Genomic DNA, 16,993 nt, shown 5'->3' on the forward strand with positions numbered 1-16,993 from the left:
AGGAATTTAGCCGCTAGGCCACGCCGCCGGGCCCCTGTTAGCTCTTAACATATCAAGGGTAAAATTGTTTTTAAGTACTGCCTTAGGGTTTTCAAATAATATCCACAATATATTTTTCTACAAACCCCACATATTTATTCAGATGAAACTGCCCTAATGGCCTGACCTTTAAGTTGCACTATAAAATATAGTGTTCTGGCCATGTTTGCAGCCATTCACATACTCTAGCATATGTGTGACACTTTTTTTCCCCCAGGTTAACATTTGAACACTTTATTTCTGGCTGAAGGGGAAATACCTGTTCTGACTTTGATTCTAAATTACATTATAATGAAGTGCACAGCATGGTCAGTGCTCAAGGGGAGAAGGACCCAACAAAGTCAGCAGCATCATGGATAGGTTTTGGGATTTTTAGACTCTTTCATGTGTGTATTATACTGCCTTTCCAATTAAAAAAATGGCTGCACCCTTCCTCTTTTTCAGGGACTAATAGAGCCGATTTATTTAGGTGGAGAATTCCTCACCTCAAAACCTTTTTGCTTCTTATAGTCAGAGTACCTCTTCCTGGTTTTCTTCCTTCTCCTCCTCCCTGCCTTGTCTCTCGTATTCCTTTTGCTTTTCAGCCAGGCGAAAGCAAGATGAAACGCAAGGCAGCTAAAGCCTTCCTCGAGGCCGTGCTGCACATGTTTCTGCAGGAGCTCCAGGCTGGCGAAGACTCTGCAGCAGCCCAAGCACTTGAAGCCATGCTCAGGTGCCACCAGCCACTCGGGCGTTCTGGCCCTGGGTCTCTCCAGCAGAGCTTGACCCTCTGCGAGCCCGGAAGCCTCGTCCCCAGCCTCTTGGTCTTCCAGGTCCCAGCTGGACTCACCCTCAGTAAGGAGGTCCCCTGTAGACACATAGGAAAGGTTGTCTTCCACAGGGAGCTTCCCTGGAAACGTCATTTCCTCAACCTTTCTCTTCTTTGGGGGAGTCTCTGATTCCTCCTCTGTATCCCCTACGACAGCCACCCCTCTTTTTCTGTGGACGTGCATGTAGTAAACCTTCATATCCCTCTCCTTTCTCCTGTGTGCTTCTGGGGTACAAGGTTCATTGGCTAAATGGAAATGGAAGCATATATGATGATAAGGGGAAGGGGTAGGGCTCTCGTGTTCCTCCAGATCTTGGGGTCGGGGCATCTCTGAGGATGGAAGACAAAGGCCTTCTTGTTGCAATTGGTGGATTCCTAGGAAAGAGAATTTCCTGGATAAGTTGCAATAAGGTATTCAGAATGGTCCCAAGAATATCCCTGCTAGGGAGACGGAGTACCTGATGTGTCAGGGTTCTGTATGTGGTGGGTGTCATGGGAGATGTATACTTGTTATCTCTTGTACGTAAAAAGTGAGTGTGGGGTGGGTCTGGTGCAAGTATATGTGTGTTCTGGTACCTAGACGGTAATACTTCTGATGCTAATTAGAGGAGATGGTGTGTGTGTGCGTGTCCCCTGGTATAACAATACATGTGGAAGAGTACAGCTCTCAGAATGAGAGCCAAAGGGTTTCATTTTTTAAAAATATATTCTTGAAAGACAGGGCTTCAGAGAAAAAGGAAAAGACTTTTTCTCTCTCTCTCTCTCTCTGAATTGGGGGGATGTGGAGGAGTGTTTTCATCACTCCAAAATGACTGCAATGGCCACGGCTGGGCCAGGCTGAAGCCAAGAGACTGGAATTCCATCCATTTTCCATGTGGGTGGAAGGGTCACAAATTCTTGGGCCATCTTCTACTGCTTTCCCAGGTGCTATAGCAGAGACCAAATTTGAAAGTGAAGCAGCCAGGGGCCTGGTACGATGGCTCAGTGGCTACATCCTCAACTTGCACACACTGGGATCCCATGTGGGTGTCTGTTCATATCATGGATGCTCCATTTTTTTTTTAAATCTAGCTCCTTGCTTGTGACCTGGGAAAGCAGTAAAGGATGATCCAAAGCCCTGGGACCCAACACCCATGTTGGAGACCTGGAAGAAGCTCCTGGCTCCTAGTTTCAGCTCAGCCTAGCTCTGGCCATTGCGGCCACTTGGGAAGTGAACCATTGTTATAAAGGTCTTTCTCTCTGTCTCCCTTGTGTAAAGCTGCCTTTCCAATAAAAATATTAATAAATCTTGAAAAAAAAGAAAGTGAAGCAGCCAGGACTCGAAGCTGTGTTGATAAAGGGTGCCAGTGTCACAGACAGTAGTCATAGCACGGCACCAAAGAGGTAGTCTCCTAAGATGACTCTAGGACTAGAGCTTCAATACATTGTCTGTATGAGGGAATGTAAAATAGTTGTAAAACAGTTAGGAAAGATCTAGCTCTGAGGGACCAGGTACAGGAATGAGGGGTTAAGGAAAAACTGTACTGTTAGTGGAGAATGGGGAAGATGAGTGAGGCGTGACATGGATAAGTGTGAGTGAAATGAAAGCGTGTGAGTATGCGTGACTGTCAGGCTGCCTGAGATGTTCTGATCAGGTTTCCATGCATGTCAGCCCCGTCCAGAGCCTTACCCACAGCTGTGCTAGGCTTCTGTGACCTGTGCTTGGAGATACAATCCCTGCTGTGCTTCTCTGTTCTTCTGAATCCCTCCACCCTGAATTGCTTTCTTGTCTTTGAGGGCAGGCAGGTAAGCAGGAATTGGACAGCACAGCCCAGCTGCACGTCTGGTGCAGTTTCAGAGGTCACCTTTGTATCTGCCTTACCAGTTTTTTCAACAAGAACATGTTTGCTTGGAGACGAAACACAGGAGAAATATTCTGAGGTGGCACTTTTCTCTCCTGCTGCCTGGATGCAGACTGGGACCAGCCTGCCGCATGTCTCAGAAGCTTCTACTTGAGATTTCTGCAATTCTAGGAAATAAAATGAAAAAAAAATGGACAAAAAATATAGTCAGGGATCATCTGGGTGTTGTGTCTAACAAAGATGAGCAATGGAGTGGATATTTCATTTGGGGCGTTGTGACAATGCGCTGGGCCTTCTCTCACAGGAATTAGATTGCTTCATATTTTAAAATTCCCAACTATAAGTAAACAACAGTTATTAACATTACATTCCTGGTGATGTCAGTAGGACGTCATACTTTGGGAGATACATTGAGAATCTTGGAAACAAAAATTTTTGCATAAAAATCAGAGTGTAGTCATTGAAGAGAGATCCTATCATTTAATTGCTCAGTTTTCCTCATGCATGGTGCAAGTGAGCCTGCTGCGTACAGTTTTTATTGTAATTAGATACGTTCATTTGCATGCATATAAGGGAAAGAAGGATGCAGTGTAGATACATGATAGGTAGGAAGGTAGACAGATAAAACTATCAGTTCTTGATCTTCATAGTCACACAGACATTGAAGTATGTATGGTATAACTCTGTCCATTCTGCTCCCGGGATGTCTGCTTTCAAAACTCTGCAGACCTCAAGCCTTGTGATAACCAGTGAGTTCTGATCTTACTTAGGAGGTTCCGTTGTATCTCTGGGACCTGCTGCAGGTTGGACATGTTGCATAGGCCATGATTCTCTCCCAGTTCTGGTTTACTCTTCACCAACAAGGTCAATGGCATGACCTTTATCCACAAGTGGCCTTGACTAATGTTTCCCCTGTTCAGCAATCCGGAAGCTGCTGCCTTATTGCAGGTGCATTACTAGTGGGTTTTTGTTGTTGTTGGCGGTGATGGTTTGTTTGTTTTGGCAAAAAAGATTTTGTGAAGTTTTAAAATAAACTTTGCCTCCCCCATGGATTTAAATGTTATGACAACTACTGATTTTTTTTTAAATTCTCAATCCATTTTTCTGGTAGAGAGAACTATACCTTTGAATTCATGAATTCATGGGCATGAATAAACACGCACATTTTAATTCCTGAGGAAATAATTCATAAACACATTCAGTCTCTTTTTTTTGAAAACATCAATTTAATGTATAACCCAACTTTTACTCCACCAAGTTCACCCATTTTGTCTCTTGGTCACTATACAGTAACTGGTGTTTCTGTTGAGAATAGAGATAGGAAATGAGTATGTGTGGTTCATCTGTAGAAAATTAGTGTCTCATGATGGATAAATATAATTTCATGTATTTGTAGTCTGTATATATGTGTGGCAGAATTTTGGAACCTCTGTGCAATGAGTATAGGGCTTGAGACCACCATTGTATGTGAGAGTAGCATGCGCAAGATATAATTAGGTGAAAGTTAAGCCTGGTTTTATACATTTGAAAGTACTTAATCTTCCATGTATGTTGTACTGTGTATGCCATTTGATATTGAAGTGTTATCATTTACACAATGGCATTTAGAATATAATAGGGTGTTTGTGAATATGAATAACTTTTTACAGATTTGCAAAGAGTTGAATAGATGGGCCATGTGAGCAAGAATAAAAAAAACAAGGATCGGAACCCTTTGGTTATGGGATTTTATGAAGGAACTAAGGAACTGGAAACATCATATGGGGTTATAAGATTGTAATGGCTTCATTCATTGTTACTACACAATGCAGAGTTCTACAGGAGCGGGATTATTTATGAGATTAATTGCAAGAGGATGCAACCTCCACTAAGAAAGTAGTATTCGGGGGAAAATATGAGGGATGCATGTGCTGTGAAATGAAGATGCAATGTGTGAGCATATGAATTGTGTGTCTATGTACATAACAAAATGCAAGTAACAATGGAGAACCAAGGAGCACATACACATACAGAGATGGACTTTAGAGCAATGGAGCTGAGCCAACCTGGGCGAGATGGGCTTGGAAGTACCTGAATGTCTAATGTCTCTGCCCTTCTCCACTCACCAAGAAGTCAGAGCTTTGCCGTCTTCCTGGAGACAAGTGTAGAAACCACTGAAGGCTCACTTTATACTTCAGTGTATACCTTTATGGTTGTCCAGGACCTGACTGAAATTGCAATCCACAGAACTCAATCTTTCAGTTCCAGACAGAATGTGTCTTCCCTTATTTCTCTGACAAGTCTGTCATTTCATTACTTCTCCATCTTCCCCCACATTTCCATGGAATTGTGGGCAGTTTTCCATCTTAGATTATTCTCACCTCAAGCACTTGAGTACCTCTCAGAACTAGAAGACCGTGTGTCCTTGTTGTAGTCTGGCTGTGACCTGTCCATGAGCTGTTAACCGCTCATGTGGACCAGATCGTAAGGCCATCCTACATCTCCTTTACTCTACTCCCTTATGTCCTGTTGAATCTTCTCCAATTGCAAAATTTCATTTTCTCAAAGGAGATTACTTTGGTTGTGTCGTCTTTGTGTGAAATACCGACTGGCTGTGTGTAATCTGTTGACATTGCCAAGATTTCTATTTGAGGGAAATTCAGAAACTGCATCTCACCTGTAAGCTATTCAGTCTTGAGTTCTCACTATGTGTCAGATGCTCATGTAGACTACAGTCTCTTTTATGGCCAAAAGTGCAAAGCATTAACATTTAATAGTTATTAGTTTTTTTTGTTAGGATGGTTAAGCTGACACAGTCTGTATTTACTGCAAAGTTTTACAGAGCTGATTAGGATGCAGGAAGCTTGGACTTAGGGCTTTACATAAACTGTGGTTGATATAAGAGATTTTAATATACCTTTACCTGAAGATGCATGTCATTGTGTTTAGCATATTGCATGATGCTTGTGGAAGACTGCATAAGACCCCCAGCCCATGTGTTTATATCTTAGACCATAGAGCCAGTAAATACTCCTCATGTTTTAAAAAGGACTTTGCAGATGTTATTAAATTAAGGATTTTGTGATGGGGAGATCATCCTGTGTGACACTGGTGAATAATACACGCAATCTCAAGGAGAGTTAAGGAGGCGAGAATGATAAAGGCAAGAGAAGAGATGTGACAGTGGGGTAGGAGGTTGGACAAAGGAACATAAACCAAGGAGTGCAAGAAGCCCTTGGGAGGCAAGATGATTTATCACTGGAGCCCACTGAAGAATCTAACTCAACGGTTCCTTGATTTTTAGGTCCAAAAAAGATGTTTTGAATTTCTAACCAGCACCCCAAACTGAAAGGGAAAGAATACACATTACTTTAGGCCACTACATTTGTGGTAATTTGCAATCGCAGTTAAGAGGAAAAAAGAACACACACTGAGCTGGATTTAAACTTCTCAGAGTCTCTGCTTGCCTACTTTCCTGAGTTTGGAGTTGTTTTTGAGTCCGTGGCTTTCCTCTTGGAGCAAAGAGTGAGCTTATAGCACTTTTTCCAACCTTGAATGTTGTTGTAATCTAGTAAATTAATTTAAATGTTCTGTCGCTTGTGAATAGGTAGTTTTTTTTATTTTTCTATTTAAATCAGCTACCCCTGTTCATATATAGTAACGTATTTACCCATGTTAGGCTCAAAATTTAACTTTGATTGTTATTGTTTCTTTGTTCAGTTGAACATGTTTTAATAAAATATGTCCATTAGTGTTTTCTATATTTCTTATTTTTTAAAAAGTGACTTTTTAAAAATCATGTTCTTGCTGATTGGGACTGTTGCCTGTCTTCATTGCATCTTTTCTGGCTGTGGTCTTTGGGAGTCTATGAATGCCTCTGAACAGCTTAGTGACTCTAATTCTGCCCAGCCCACCACTGCAGCAATCTGTCTACCCTTGGTGGTCCTGCCTGTCGCTTACCAGTGCAAATGGGCATGGACAAAGTGGAGTAGCAGGTGTAGTATTGTGATTCAGAGGTTGTGTCATTTGCCACGTGGACCCGGGTCTGTTCCTCCTTAGAGTACCCAGATGGTGGAGCACATTTGTGTAAGTCTTCAATTCCTAGAAAACAGAGCAGAGTTTGTTGATATATACTTGGTGTTTGTTGTATGCATTTGATAATCTGTCATGTATTCTCCCAAGTACTAATCAGGCCCAACACTTCTTAGCTTCTGAGATCAGACGCATTCAAGGTAGTATGGCCATCAAAAATTATCTGTCATATATTCTTAATAAAATATACTGCGCTCAGAGAATAAACATGATCCACAGCTTGGTGGAAAAATATCTAACCTTTTAAAACCCATAGTATGCTCATGCACATAGACGTTTGTACTATTCCTAGATGTAGGAGTCTGGATTCAGATGGATCCATTGGTTTGCACTGCATTTCATCCACTAATGCTGTCAATCCCAAAAGTATAATAATTTATGAAGAAACACTACTGTGAAACACCACTTCAAAAATAGAAGTATTTGATATATTTAGTTCCATACCTGAAGACTCTATGCAGCTGCTTGCAGTATGCATCTTGAACTTACATTGCCATGAATATTACATTCAATGTGAGAGATGTTAATATTCATGTACCTGGCTGTGCATCTCTGTTCAGATGTGTAGCATATTTCATGAGAGTTGTAAGAGGTGGAGTAGTGCTCCCCACCCAAATGCCCATATCTGAAGTCCTGCCTCCTCAGAATGTTTCCTAGTATACACTTTGCAGATGCTCATACATGTAGGATTTTGTGAGGGGTAGATTATCCTGTAGCTGGGTCCTCAATATCACTGCAGGGAGATTTATAAGAAGGAAGCAGGAGGGGCAGATGCAGAGGTAGATGTAGAAGAAGACAAAGGTTGTTGGAAATACAAAAGGGTTACACTTCATAGAGCGCAAAGAATGCAAGAAGGCAGAGTCCTCAAGGCAGAGTCCTCAAGGCAGAGTGTTCTTCTGTGGCATCCTCAAAACAAAACAGCCCTGTCAGTACCTTGATTGTTAGCCTCATAATAATATTTCAAATTTCCAACTTGAAAAGAATGTAAGAAAATGAATGTGTTTGGATTCAAATCACTGAGTTTGTGCTAATATATAACAATATCTAAAGGACATACACAAATATACTAAATTTGAATTAACCTTTTCCATATGGGCAGGTCCTAGCTTTTTAATTCTCCACTGATTTTAGAGTTGGTTTGAACCATAGTACAAGCATAAAGTCCTTCAAATTCCAATTACTATCTTCCATGTTACATACGTGTAATACCTCAATGATACCTATTTTATCAGTTCTGAATTATTATTTTTGATAAGTAAATCCTCAAGGCCCATTTATATTCAGCCACATAATTACAAATGCCTTAGTTTATAATTTGTTCTTGCCATTGCCTCTGTGTTTTTTATTTGCCTGAATTGATTCTTTCGTTTTCCTACAGTGTTCTTTCCTATTATGTGTATGTCTATTTTCCATGTCCTTATTAAGCATATGCTTGTTGATTGTGATTGCTCTTTTTCTTTGCCATTATTGTGATTCTTTGCGGACCTTTGAACAATTAGCAACTACAGGTCTGCTCTGCTTCTTATTATTGCACTGACCTACCTCTCCTTGAGCGTCCTGCCTGTCCCTTACTGGCTGCAGAGTGCTTGTGCAAAGTGGAGAGGCAGGAGTAGTATTCTGATTCAGAAGATAACTCTTTCACAGTAGGCACCAGGATCTTCTCCTCCAAAGGGTGCCCAGTTTGTGGAGCACAATTTTGTAAGGTTGATATTTCTGAAAAAAAAAAAAATGGAACAAATGTCATCAGTGGGCACTGGGAGTTTAGTTCTCTCATTAGTTTATCATTTAGTTAATTTCATCCCTCATATAGTCTAATATCATTTCCTTAGCTCTGAAAACAGACATGACTCATAAGCTCGAAGGAAATAGTCCCAGTCCTGTTAGAACTCACAACATGCCTGAGCAGAGATGCATGTCTAAGGCTTGGCTGTTGGAGCCTGACTACACTTGATCTGTTTGGGTTGGACTGCAGGTCTTCCACGGATGCTGTGTTGCTGATGCTGTCACAATTGTGAGGGAACACAACCACCAACCTCTATTATTTTTGCCAAACTTGTTTCCTGACTCTGCTCACATGAGACTTCAATAGTCTCACTGCAGTTCTTTGCTTCCAGGGCTGAATTTCGTATGCAGGAAAGCCAGAAACCCTAAATGAAACTGTAAAGATCCCTGGAGGCATGAGAACTTTCAGCTAAATACGTCTACATCCTTACTTCGCCCTCATTGTACTCCAAGATCCCACACTCCCGCACCCTAGGCACATTTTGTCTTGAACAATTCTAACTTGGGCTGAGTATTGGTGCGTTACATTTCCTTGTGTGTCTCCTTGAAACATGCCCTGTTAGGCTCCTTCTGTTCACCAGCCTTGCCTTAAGTGTTACCTCGGTTTGCCTCCACTGCATTTTTCACGCTAACATTTTGTGTCTTACAGCTAGAGTTTCACAGCTTTAAATGAAACTAATGGTGTTTTTTTTAAATTTTTAAAGATAGTAAATATTTATGATTTATGATGTGATTAACTATTTAAATGTTAAATTCACTAGTCAATGTTTGGAGAAACCGTCAGGCTTTCAGCAAATAAATGTCACTTTATCAAAACACCATTCACCAAACATACTGTCTTACTCCAAATCTAAAAAAAAAAAAAAACCAACATGAATTCAAAGGAATCCATTACCAAACAGGGAAATTATTTGTACTAATGAGATGATATATGTGCAGATGTGAGGTAGAACAGACTACAGTCATGTGCCATGTGGATGAATTTCACTAATATGAGCGAAAGAAATCTCATACAAAGTGTGTACTGTGCACTTTTGTTTATAGAAAGATAAAACAATTCAGGGATAATGAATCCATGATACTATAAAAGAGTAACCATTACTCTTTTGGCAGGCACACAAAATTTCAAAAATCTTCATGCTTGTGGAAGTCGATAAGGGATGAAGGTGAAAGATAGGAGGGGAGATGGATCTACAAATGGGTTATGAGTGAGACTGTTGGCTATGAAATCACACTGATGAAACAAGGTCTTACAAAGATGTGTCACTCTTGAGCAGGCGTCTGTTCACTGCCTCAAGCACATGTCATAATTACACTACTGGTTTGACCCTGTTTTCAGATAGTAGATTTTTCGTAATTCCTTGAAAGTGGAGCATCCTGTGTTACTTCCCTCTGAGTTGCTGTTCCCGAGTGCCTCTGTGCCACTACCAGGCAAACCGGGTATTCCACTGACCTTGCAGGGCTTGCTCCAGTTTTCTCGGGTGCTTTATTCCTGGAGCACGTGGCTTCCACTGCTGCTCACATCAGAAGCCATGGGAGAGCAGTGCTATGGTTTGAATATTTGTGGGGTATCTCTTAACTTCTTCCTGTGTTTAATTGTAACTACTACTGTGAGATAATGCGAGGGTAGACATTTATTCTAGTTATGAAGTACAGGCACAGGGCCATAGGGGAGGATGATTGTATAGGGTCATTCAGGTGGAACCCACATGAGTGAATCAGGCTGGCTTTAGAAGAAGTGGGAAATACACAATCCACTTGCACCTCCATGTGTGATTTGCCACTTGATGATCGCATCACCCAGAATTCTGCTACAGCAAAACCATCACCACAGGAGTGATAGGAGGCAGATCTCTTAATAAAGTTTGGCTCCATCATAGATTATATTATAGCATAGAGAAGATAACCAATACGAGTGCTTTGAATGTTCTTTTTTTTTTCTGGAATGCATAAACTTGAGTGTACTCCTGGGAGAGTCACTCAGTTCATCTGTATGTGCCTGCATGCTGGCTGGCTTCTGTACCATGATCTCTCCCTCCTGCCCCAGTGAGCTTGTCTTCAGAGGAGACACAGGAGAAATAGTCTGAGGAGCCAGCAGCAGCATCCCCTGTTTTCTGGCCTGAAGTTGGGGTCAGCACATTTTGTTTTTGCTGCAGAACATCCTTGTACAAATTCGAGTTTCCTGAGAAAGGACAGAAAAGAGACAGGATTCACATTTGCTGTATATGTATTTATCCATTTTTAAACAAGCAGTAAGTCTGTAATGTGGCAGATTGCACACACACGGCTCCATCTTCAAGGAGCTTCCTACCACTGGAAACACTAATTGTGGAGATGTGTTTATCCGTCTGTTGCTGTATGTCATTGGAGACTGGAGTTGCAGTATGTGCCTTTGTAAGTAGTGTGAGGATCGTCACTAATCCTTTATCTATCTGTGTGTAGCTTTCATATTCATCAACCTCCCTTAGAGAGTTCTGAGCTGACTAGGGGGTGACCTGTACCCCTTCCTGGCATGGACCTACAAACCTGTATCCACTACCCTGCTGTTTCATTTTCCATCTGCCTGGGATATTGATATTCCCCTTTTGAGAGCTTTCTGTTACAATTACATTGTTTTCCTAATCTTAGGTTCTGAAAGATCATGAGGAACAGATTTACTCTGTTGATTTAAATGTATCACCTATATTCTTGTAAGACACAAGTGTCTTCACTGTGTTTTGGTTATCATGACCTCATTCCTAAGTCGAGGTTATATGGGGAGTAAAACATTCTGGAGAGTCAAAGCTGGTAGCACAGAAATATGTTCTGTGTTACTAGTGCCTTTCTGTGGGTGCTGTATGTGCCCTGTGTGTGCCGGTGTGAATAGGTGTGATTTTATAGCTTACACACCTCAGTGCCTACACTCAATAGCATGTTTGGATGTGTGCTGATTTTACTGAAGTTAAGGAGGCAGCTTCACTCGCATCCTCTGTAGGGGACCATCCGTACATAGAACCTTAGACTTCAGTGGAAATGACAGATTCTAATCAGGCGAATGAGCCATGGTTGGATTGTTGAGGTTGGCTGCCTTCCCCTCTGCTGACTGAACAGTGACCTCAGCTCCTATGAGCTATTTGTTTCCTGTTAAACTCCATGGTAGCTGTGCCCATCTAACTTCACCATTTTACCAGTAAGACCCGTCTCCATCTCTTTGATTTAATCTTTGTGACTAAATGGTGTTACGAGTGTTACTGCATGTCCTATATGTTTCTCACATTCCAATAGCAGGCCCCACACTTACATCCTCACGGCCCAAAACAATTGATTTTACTGCTTAGTGAATACATTCTTTATGGCTGCACTCAGCCCTGCCTAGACATCTTCAAACTTCTCAAACTTTTTAAAATGTTTCCTTCATCCCTGGGAGTCACACTTTCTTCACTGAAAGGAGAAAGTGGCAGTAAAGAACTTAAGAACATAATCACTTAAGAAGTTTCACTTAAGAATTTTGTGGACAATTTTCTCCCTCATTTCTCCTCTTTTTTCCCCAGTTCCCACCAGAATCCTCCTTCCCTCCTTCATAGAAGGCAGTGCCTGGTCGCACCAGACCTAAAGGATATACTAGGACACACCTCTTGATATCTTTGCAGCTTGGGGAGAGTATGTGACTTCCAGATGTTTTGTCTTTTGTTTCCGCTTCATGGTTCAACTCCTTGGAGAATTATTTAAATCAGGTGCTTTTCTCCTTGCATCTTTGCTCTCCAAGAGTTAGTCAATTAATGAGATTTGAACCTTCAAGAGCAACAGATCACATAAGACACATTCCAGTTAGTCACCACCCTTTTGAGTGTCCAGTTGAGCACTGAGTTTCAGAGATTACAGCCCATCACTAGGGCCTCTGCAGTGTTTATGACCTGTCGATGACATCACTCTGTTCTGAACTCAGAAACTCCTTCAGGAGTGCAGGACCGACACATCCTCTTGCCAGGGGCTTTCTTCAAGTTTATTTATTTATTTATTTTTTACTTGAAATGGTGTGTGATGCAGAGAAAGGCAAACAGGAAGGGAGATCCTGGTTCAGTCTCCAAACACCTTGAAAGGATGGAGCGAGGCCATACCAAGAGTAGGAACAAAATTCTGTTGAGTCACATCCATGAGGGAGCAGGGACACAAGTACTTCAGCTGTCATCTTCTGCCTTCATTGAGTGCTTCTGAGAAAGCAGGTGTATCTGCCAGCTCTCTGCCCATGTGCCTGGAAGAGCAACAGGAGGTGACAAGTTATTGGGCTCCTACCTTCATGGGAGATCCTGACAGGGTTCCAGGCTCCTGGCTTGATGTCCCTCTCATTCCATTTTCTCTCTCCACTCTCGTTGCCTCTCTCCCTCCCTACCTCTCGGGTCCACCCTCCCATCTTCCCTTTGGCTCTCTTTGTTGATCTCTAACACTGCCTTTAAAAGAAATCTCAAGAAGGAGGAGAAGGAGGAGAAGGAAGAGGAGGAGGAGAAGAAAAGAATATTTGAAGCAGAAGCAGGAATTGATTTCAGGCATGCAGATAGGAAAAGCAGTTATCCCAAGAAGAGGTAGAACCTGCTGAGTCCTAACATACATCCTTGGAGTGTTTATTACCATGGAAGTTCTATTATTAACTTTTGTTTGTATTGCATTTGATGCCAAGACTTTAATTTGATGTCTTACATTAAAAAGAAATTATGTAATGCATTAAGGGATACGATGTTACTAAATCACCCGAGTAGTGAGGATATAGCAGTGCAAAAGAGCGCAGGGAGGCTGGTGTTGTGGGCAGGACAAACCACTAGTTTTACAACTAGCATACCATATCCAATTGCCAGTTCTACACCTATGCACTTCACTTTGGCCAAGCTTCCTGCTAATGTACCTGAGAAACCAGAGTGGTGGTCCAAATCCTTGGGTTTCTGAAATCCATCTGTGAGACGTGGACATAAATCCCAAATCCTATTCTTAGCTTGTCCTGCCCTTGGACTTAAGGGCATTTGAGAGGCGAACCAGTGAATGGAAAATCTCAATTTGAGATTTTCCCTTGCCATCACTCTGTCTCATAGGAAATAATTACATATTATTAATGGTACAGTTTAACTTAGCATATCCAAACACTAGTAAAATATTTGGAAATAAGTATATTTACCTTGATTGGACACTGTGCATTGTATGTTTGTACTGAGATGTCAAATAGCACTCCCAAAATATGTGCAAGTAGCTATATGTCTGTTTTCAAGGAGATGTGAGATTTTAAAAATGTGAGTATGTTGTAGTGGGTTTGCAGCCATTTCATGCACCTGTACTTATTTACTGAGTTTATCTTACTGCTGGCAAGTCTTACGTGTCTTCACAATGTGACTCCCTCTTAGCCACCACTCCACATCATCTCACCATAGCTGGGAGTAGAGGTCACGCTTAGCTATCAATCCTCAGCCCATCTCAGAGGTTATGTTCTCAAACCAGAGCTCTCAGCTTCCACTTTGGTTTTCCAAGTCTGAATCTGTTTCTTCTGGAAACATCTGGGCTGTGTACATGGCTGCCACACTGGGGGCACTCCTTTCTGTCTCCCACCCAGAACAGGAGTTATGCCATCTCTTGGAGTCTATGCTTTCAACCCTGGCAGTTAGCAGGGCTTCAGCTCTGGAACCTCCTTTATCCAGTTGTTTGCACCTGGTTGTACCCATTGATGACCTTGGCTTTTGGATGCTGGGCACTAGCACCAAGTTTTCATGTCATTTACCACAGTGCTGGGCCCCCTGCACTAGGTTTCTAACAGCTGGTTTGTTAACCCCCTACTCTGAGATAAGCCAGTAACTACTTTGTTACAGAATTTGGCACTTATTTTTACAATATTTTATCCTCTGGTTACTATTTTTTTGCACCTTTATTTCAAACTAGTCATAAATATTTAACACAGTTAAACCAAATATGTATGTTAAGCTCTAATGCTTCCTCTTTTGTAATGGAATCATTCTCTTAACCTTTTATTTCTATGAACTTTTATAGAATAGATTATATAACATATATGTGACGTATATATTTGAATGCTACCATATATCTCATATGGCAAGGTACTTTCTGGCATATTTCATTAATGATAATAGTTTCACACTATCACAAATAGTTGGAAGTCTGCATTAAGCCTTCACCTGAAGTACATTCTATTTAGGGGTTGGTTTAGTCCAATCGAGCTCGCTGCTAATATGCCTGGGGAAACTGTGAAAGACAGCCGGCATGCTTTGGCCCCACACCCAGGTTCATTCTGCCGTTGACTTCATTCCCTCCCGCCATTGTGGCCGTCTGGGGAGCGAACCAGGGAATGGAAGCTCTCTGCTTCTGTCCTCTCTGTGTTTGTAATTCAACTTTTCAAACAAGATTAAGTAAGTAAATAAATGACTCTTCAAGAAAGTCATGCAAAAGTACTTCCAAATATTTGTAGAGTGTGTAATTGTAAAGGTTTCTTTTCTGTCAAAGACTTTTGAAATCTATACATTTTCCTGTGAAGTTTATGAAGACCACTTGTATGCTTGGTTTCATAAACTGGGATCACAGAGAAAGCTTTAAAGTTTGTTCAGATTTATTAATTTCAAAGCCAGAGTTACACAGAAGGAGACAATGAATCTTCAGTCTGCCAGTTCACTCCCTACATGGCTGCAATGGCCAGAATCGGACCAGGTCAAAACCAGGAGCTTGGAACTATATCTGGGTCTGCTACATGGATGGCAGGGCCAGGCAGAAGCTGGGGGCTCACAACTCCATCCAGGTCTCCGATGTAGGTGCCAGGAACCCAAGTCCTTGGGCCATCTTCTGCCTTCCCAGGTGTGTTAGCAGGGAGCTAGCATGGAAGCAGCCAGTCTCAAACTGTATTTCTTTATGGGATGTTGATATCAAAAGACAGTGACTTAATGTGCGATGCCACAACACTGATCCCAAATATGTTTATTTTAGAATAGGAGTGATATGTCAGAGATAAATAATGCCTCCACTTTTCACAAGAATGAGTTGACATACACCAGGTTATATGGTGGTCAAATTGTTTTTATAAAATGTGAATCAGATCATTGCATTTCTTGCTCAAAACCCTCCAGTGCCTTTTATTGCATCTATTCAGTGCCTTGCCCTTATAACCTATCCAATGCTTTTGCTTTATAGCTGTAATAAAACTTCAAGTCCTACTATCATGTCCAAGATCGTCTGCGATCTTGTCCCTGCTGTTCTTGTAAAAGCCAACCCACCTCTACCTCTGGGCTGTAGCACCTGCTGTTCCTTCTGCTGTATCGTGCTTTTCCCAACCTGGTTTCTGCCAGCACTTATTTCCAGCCTTTGCTCAAAAACCATCTCTTCAGGGGTTCCTACTCTGTCCCCAGTGCAAAATAGAGTTCCTAGTTGGCAATCAGCAATCATTAAATTTATCAAGTTAGCTTATTTATAATTCTTTCCAATTCAATCTGCTTTGCAACCTTTTGAAATATGCATTGTGCCATCATATTCAGATACAGAACTTCTCTATGGTACATTTTCAACTCCTTGTTAGTTTGTATTTACTTGAGGGAATATGGACTATTTCTAAAATCTTAGCAAGTGTAAAACAGGATTAACTTAAAAATAAAACTCATGCAACAAAATACTCAAACTGCTAAACACAAAATAAACATCTCAAAAATGCAAACATGTGGAAAAACCATTTGTGTCAGACATAGCATTCTGAACTTTTATCTGTGTTACTACTCAGACACAAACCCACACACAGTGTTTGTATTGTATCACCATAGGATTTTAATATTAGGATCAATACTGCCATCTCCATCTTCAAGATGACAAAGCTGAGGCAGAAGAGCATGTTGTTAAAGGAGAATGAAGTCCATGTCCATGTCAACAGTCAGGTTTTTTTTGGGTATGTTTCTCTACATAAACACACATCTTTCTCACTACTTCCTTCTGATTTCCTTACATGTAAATTATTGGTCTGCAGGACAGGCTTATGGTCAAAGAAAGCCAATTGGGTTGTCTCACAGATGAAATCAAACACAGCATGTCTTGATTTCCCCTTGCACATGTGGGTGAACAAATACAAAATTAGTTCACTGTGTGATATTAGCATAAACACTATAGTCAATGTAGTTTATAGTTACAGTATTGAGAATACATGAATATTTCCTCATTCCTTTCCTTTACCTCTGTCTCCCTTCTCCTTTCTTTCTTTGTGGTACGATTTTGGTGTTATTCATATTCAACTACCTGTATATAAACTCATCTGTAGGTGGATGAGGGAAAGAGAGACAGAAGAGATTGAAGATGTGTTAAAATACAATAAAATTTTGGAGTTTTGATCTTCCTCTTCATACCTTTTAAAGTCCTGACAATGCAGGAAATGAATGGTTGATGGTACATTTCTGTCCATTCTGTTCTTGCAGTCATTCTTGACAGAGTGTGCTCTCTCGTGCGCGCTCGCTCG

At 41.3% G+C, this 16,993-nt stretch overlaps 1 protein-coding gene across 2 annotated transcripts; it reads right to left on the minus strand.

The window, feature by feature from the left end:
* Nucleotides 1-252: 252 nt before the first annotated feature.
* LOC101525243 (protein FAM170A-like) lies at nt 253-12,330 on the minus strand. 2 transcript variants are annotated; one of them, XM_058677437.1, is made up of 4 exons: nt 12,153-12,330; nt 8,332-8,472; nt 6,628-6,768; nt 253-1,222 (listed from the first exon to the last, which is right to left on the minus strand). In XM_058677437.1, exons 1-4 carry the CDS (start codon nt 12,220-12,222, stop codon nt 501-503), a joined length of 1,074 nt encoding a protein of 357 aa, XP_058533420.1. In that variant the 5' UTR covers nt 12,223-12,330; the 3' UTR covers nt 253-500. The 2 variants fall into 2 exon arrangements, with proteins under 2 accessions (XP_058533420.1, XP_058533419.1); XM_058677436.1 differs by having other exon boundaries at nt 8,302-8,472.
* Nucleotides 12,331-16,993: the final 4,663 nt, after the last annotated feature.

Source organism: Ochotona princeps, chromosome 19 (assembly GCF_030435755.1).
Source record: "Ochotona princeps isolate mOchPri1 chromosome 19, mOchPri1.hap1, whole genome shotgun sequence".
Classification (NCBI taxonomy): Eukaryota; Metazoa; Chordata; class Mammalia; order Lagomorpha; family Ochotonidae; genus Ochotona; species Ochotona princeps.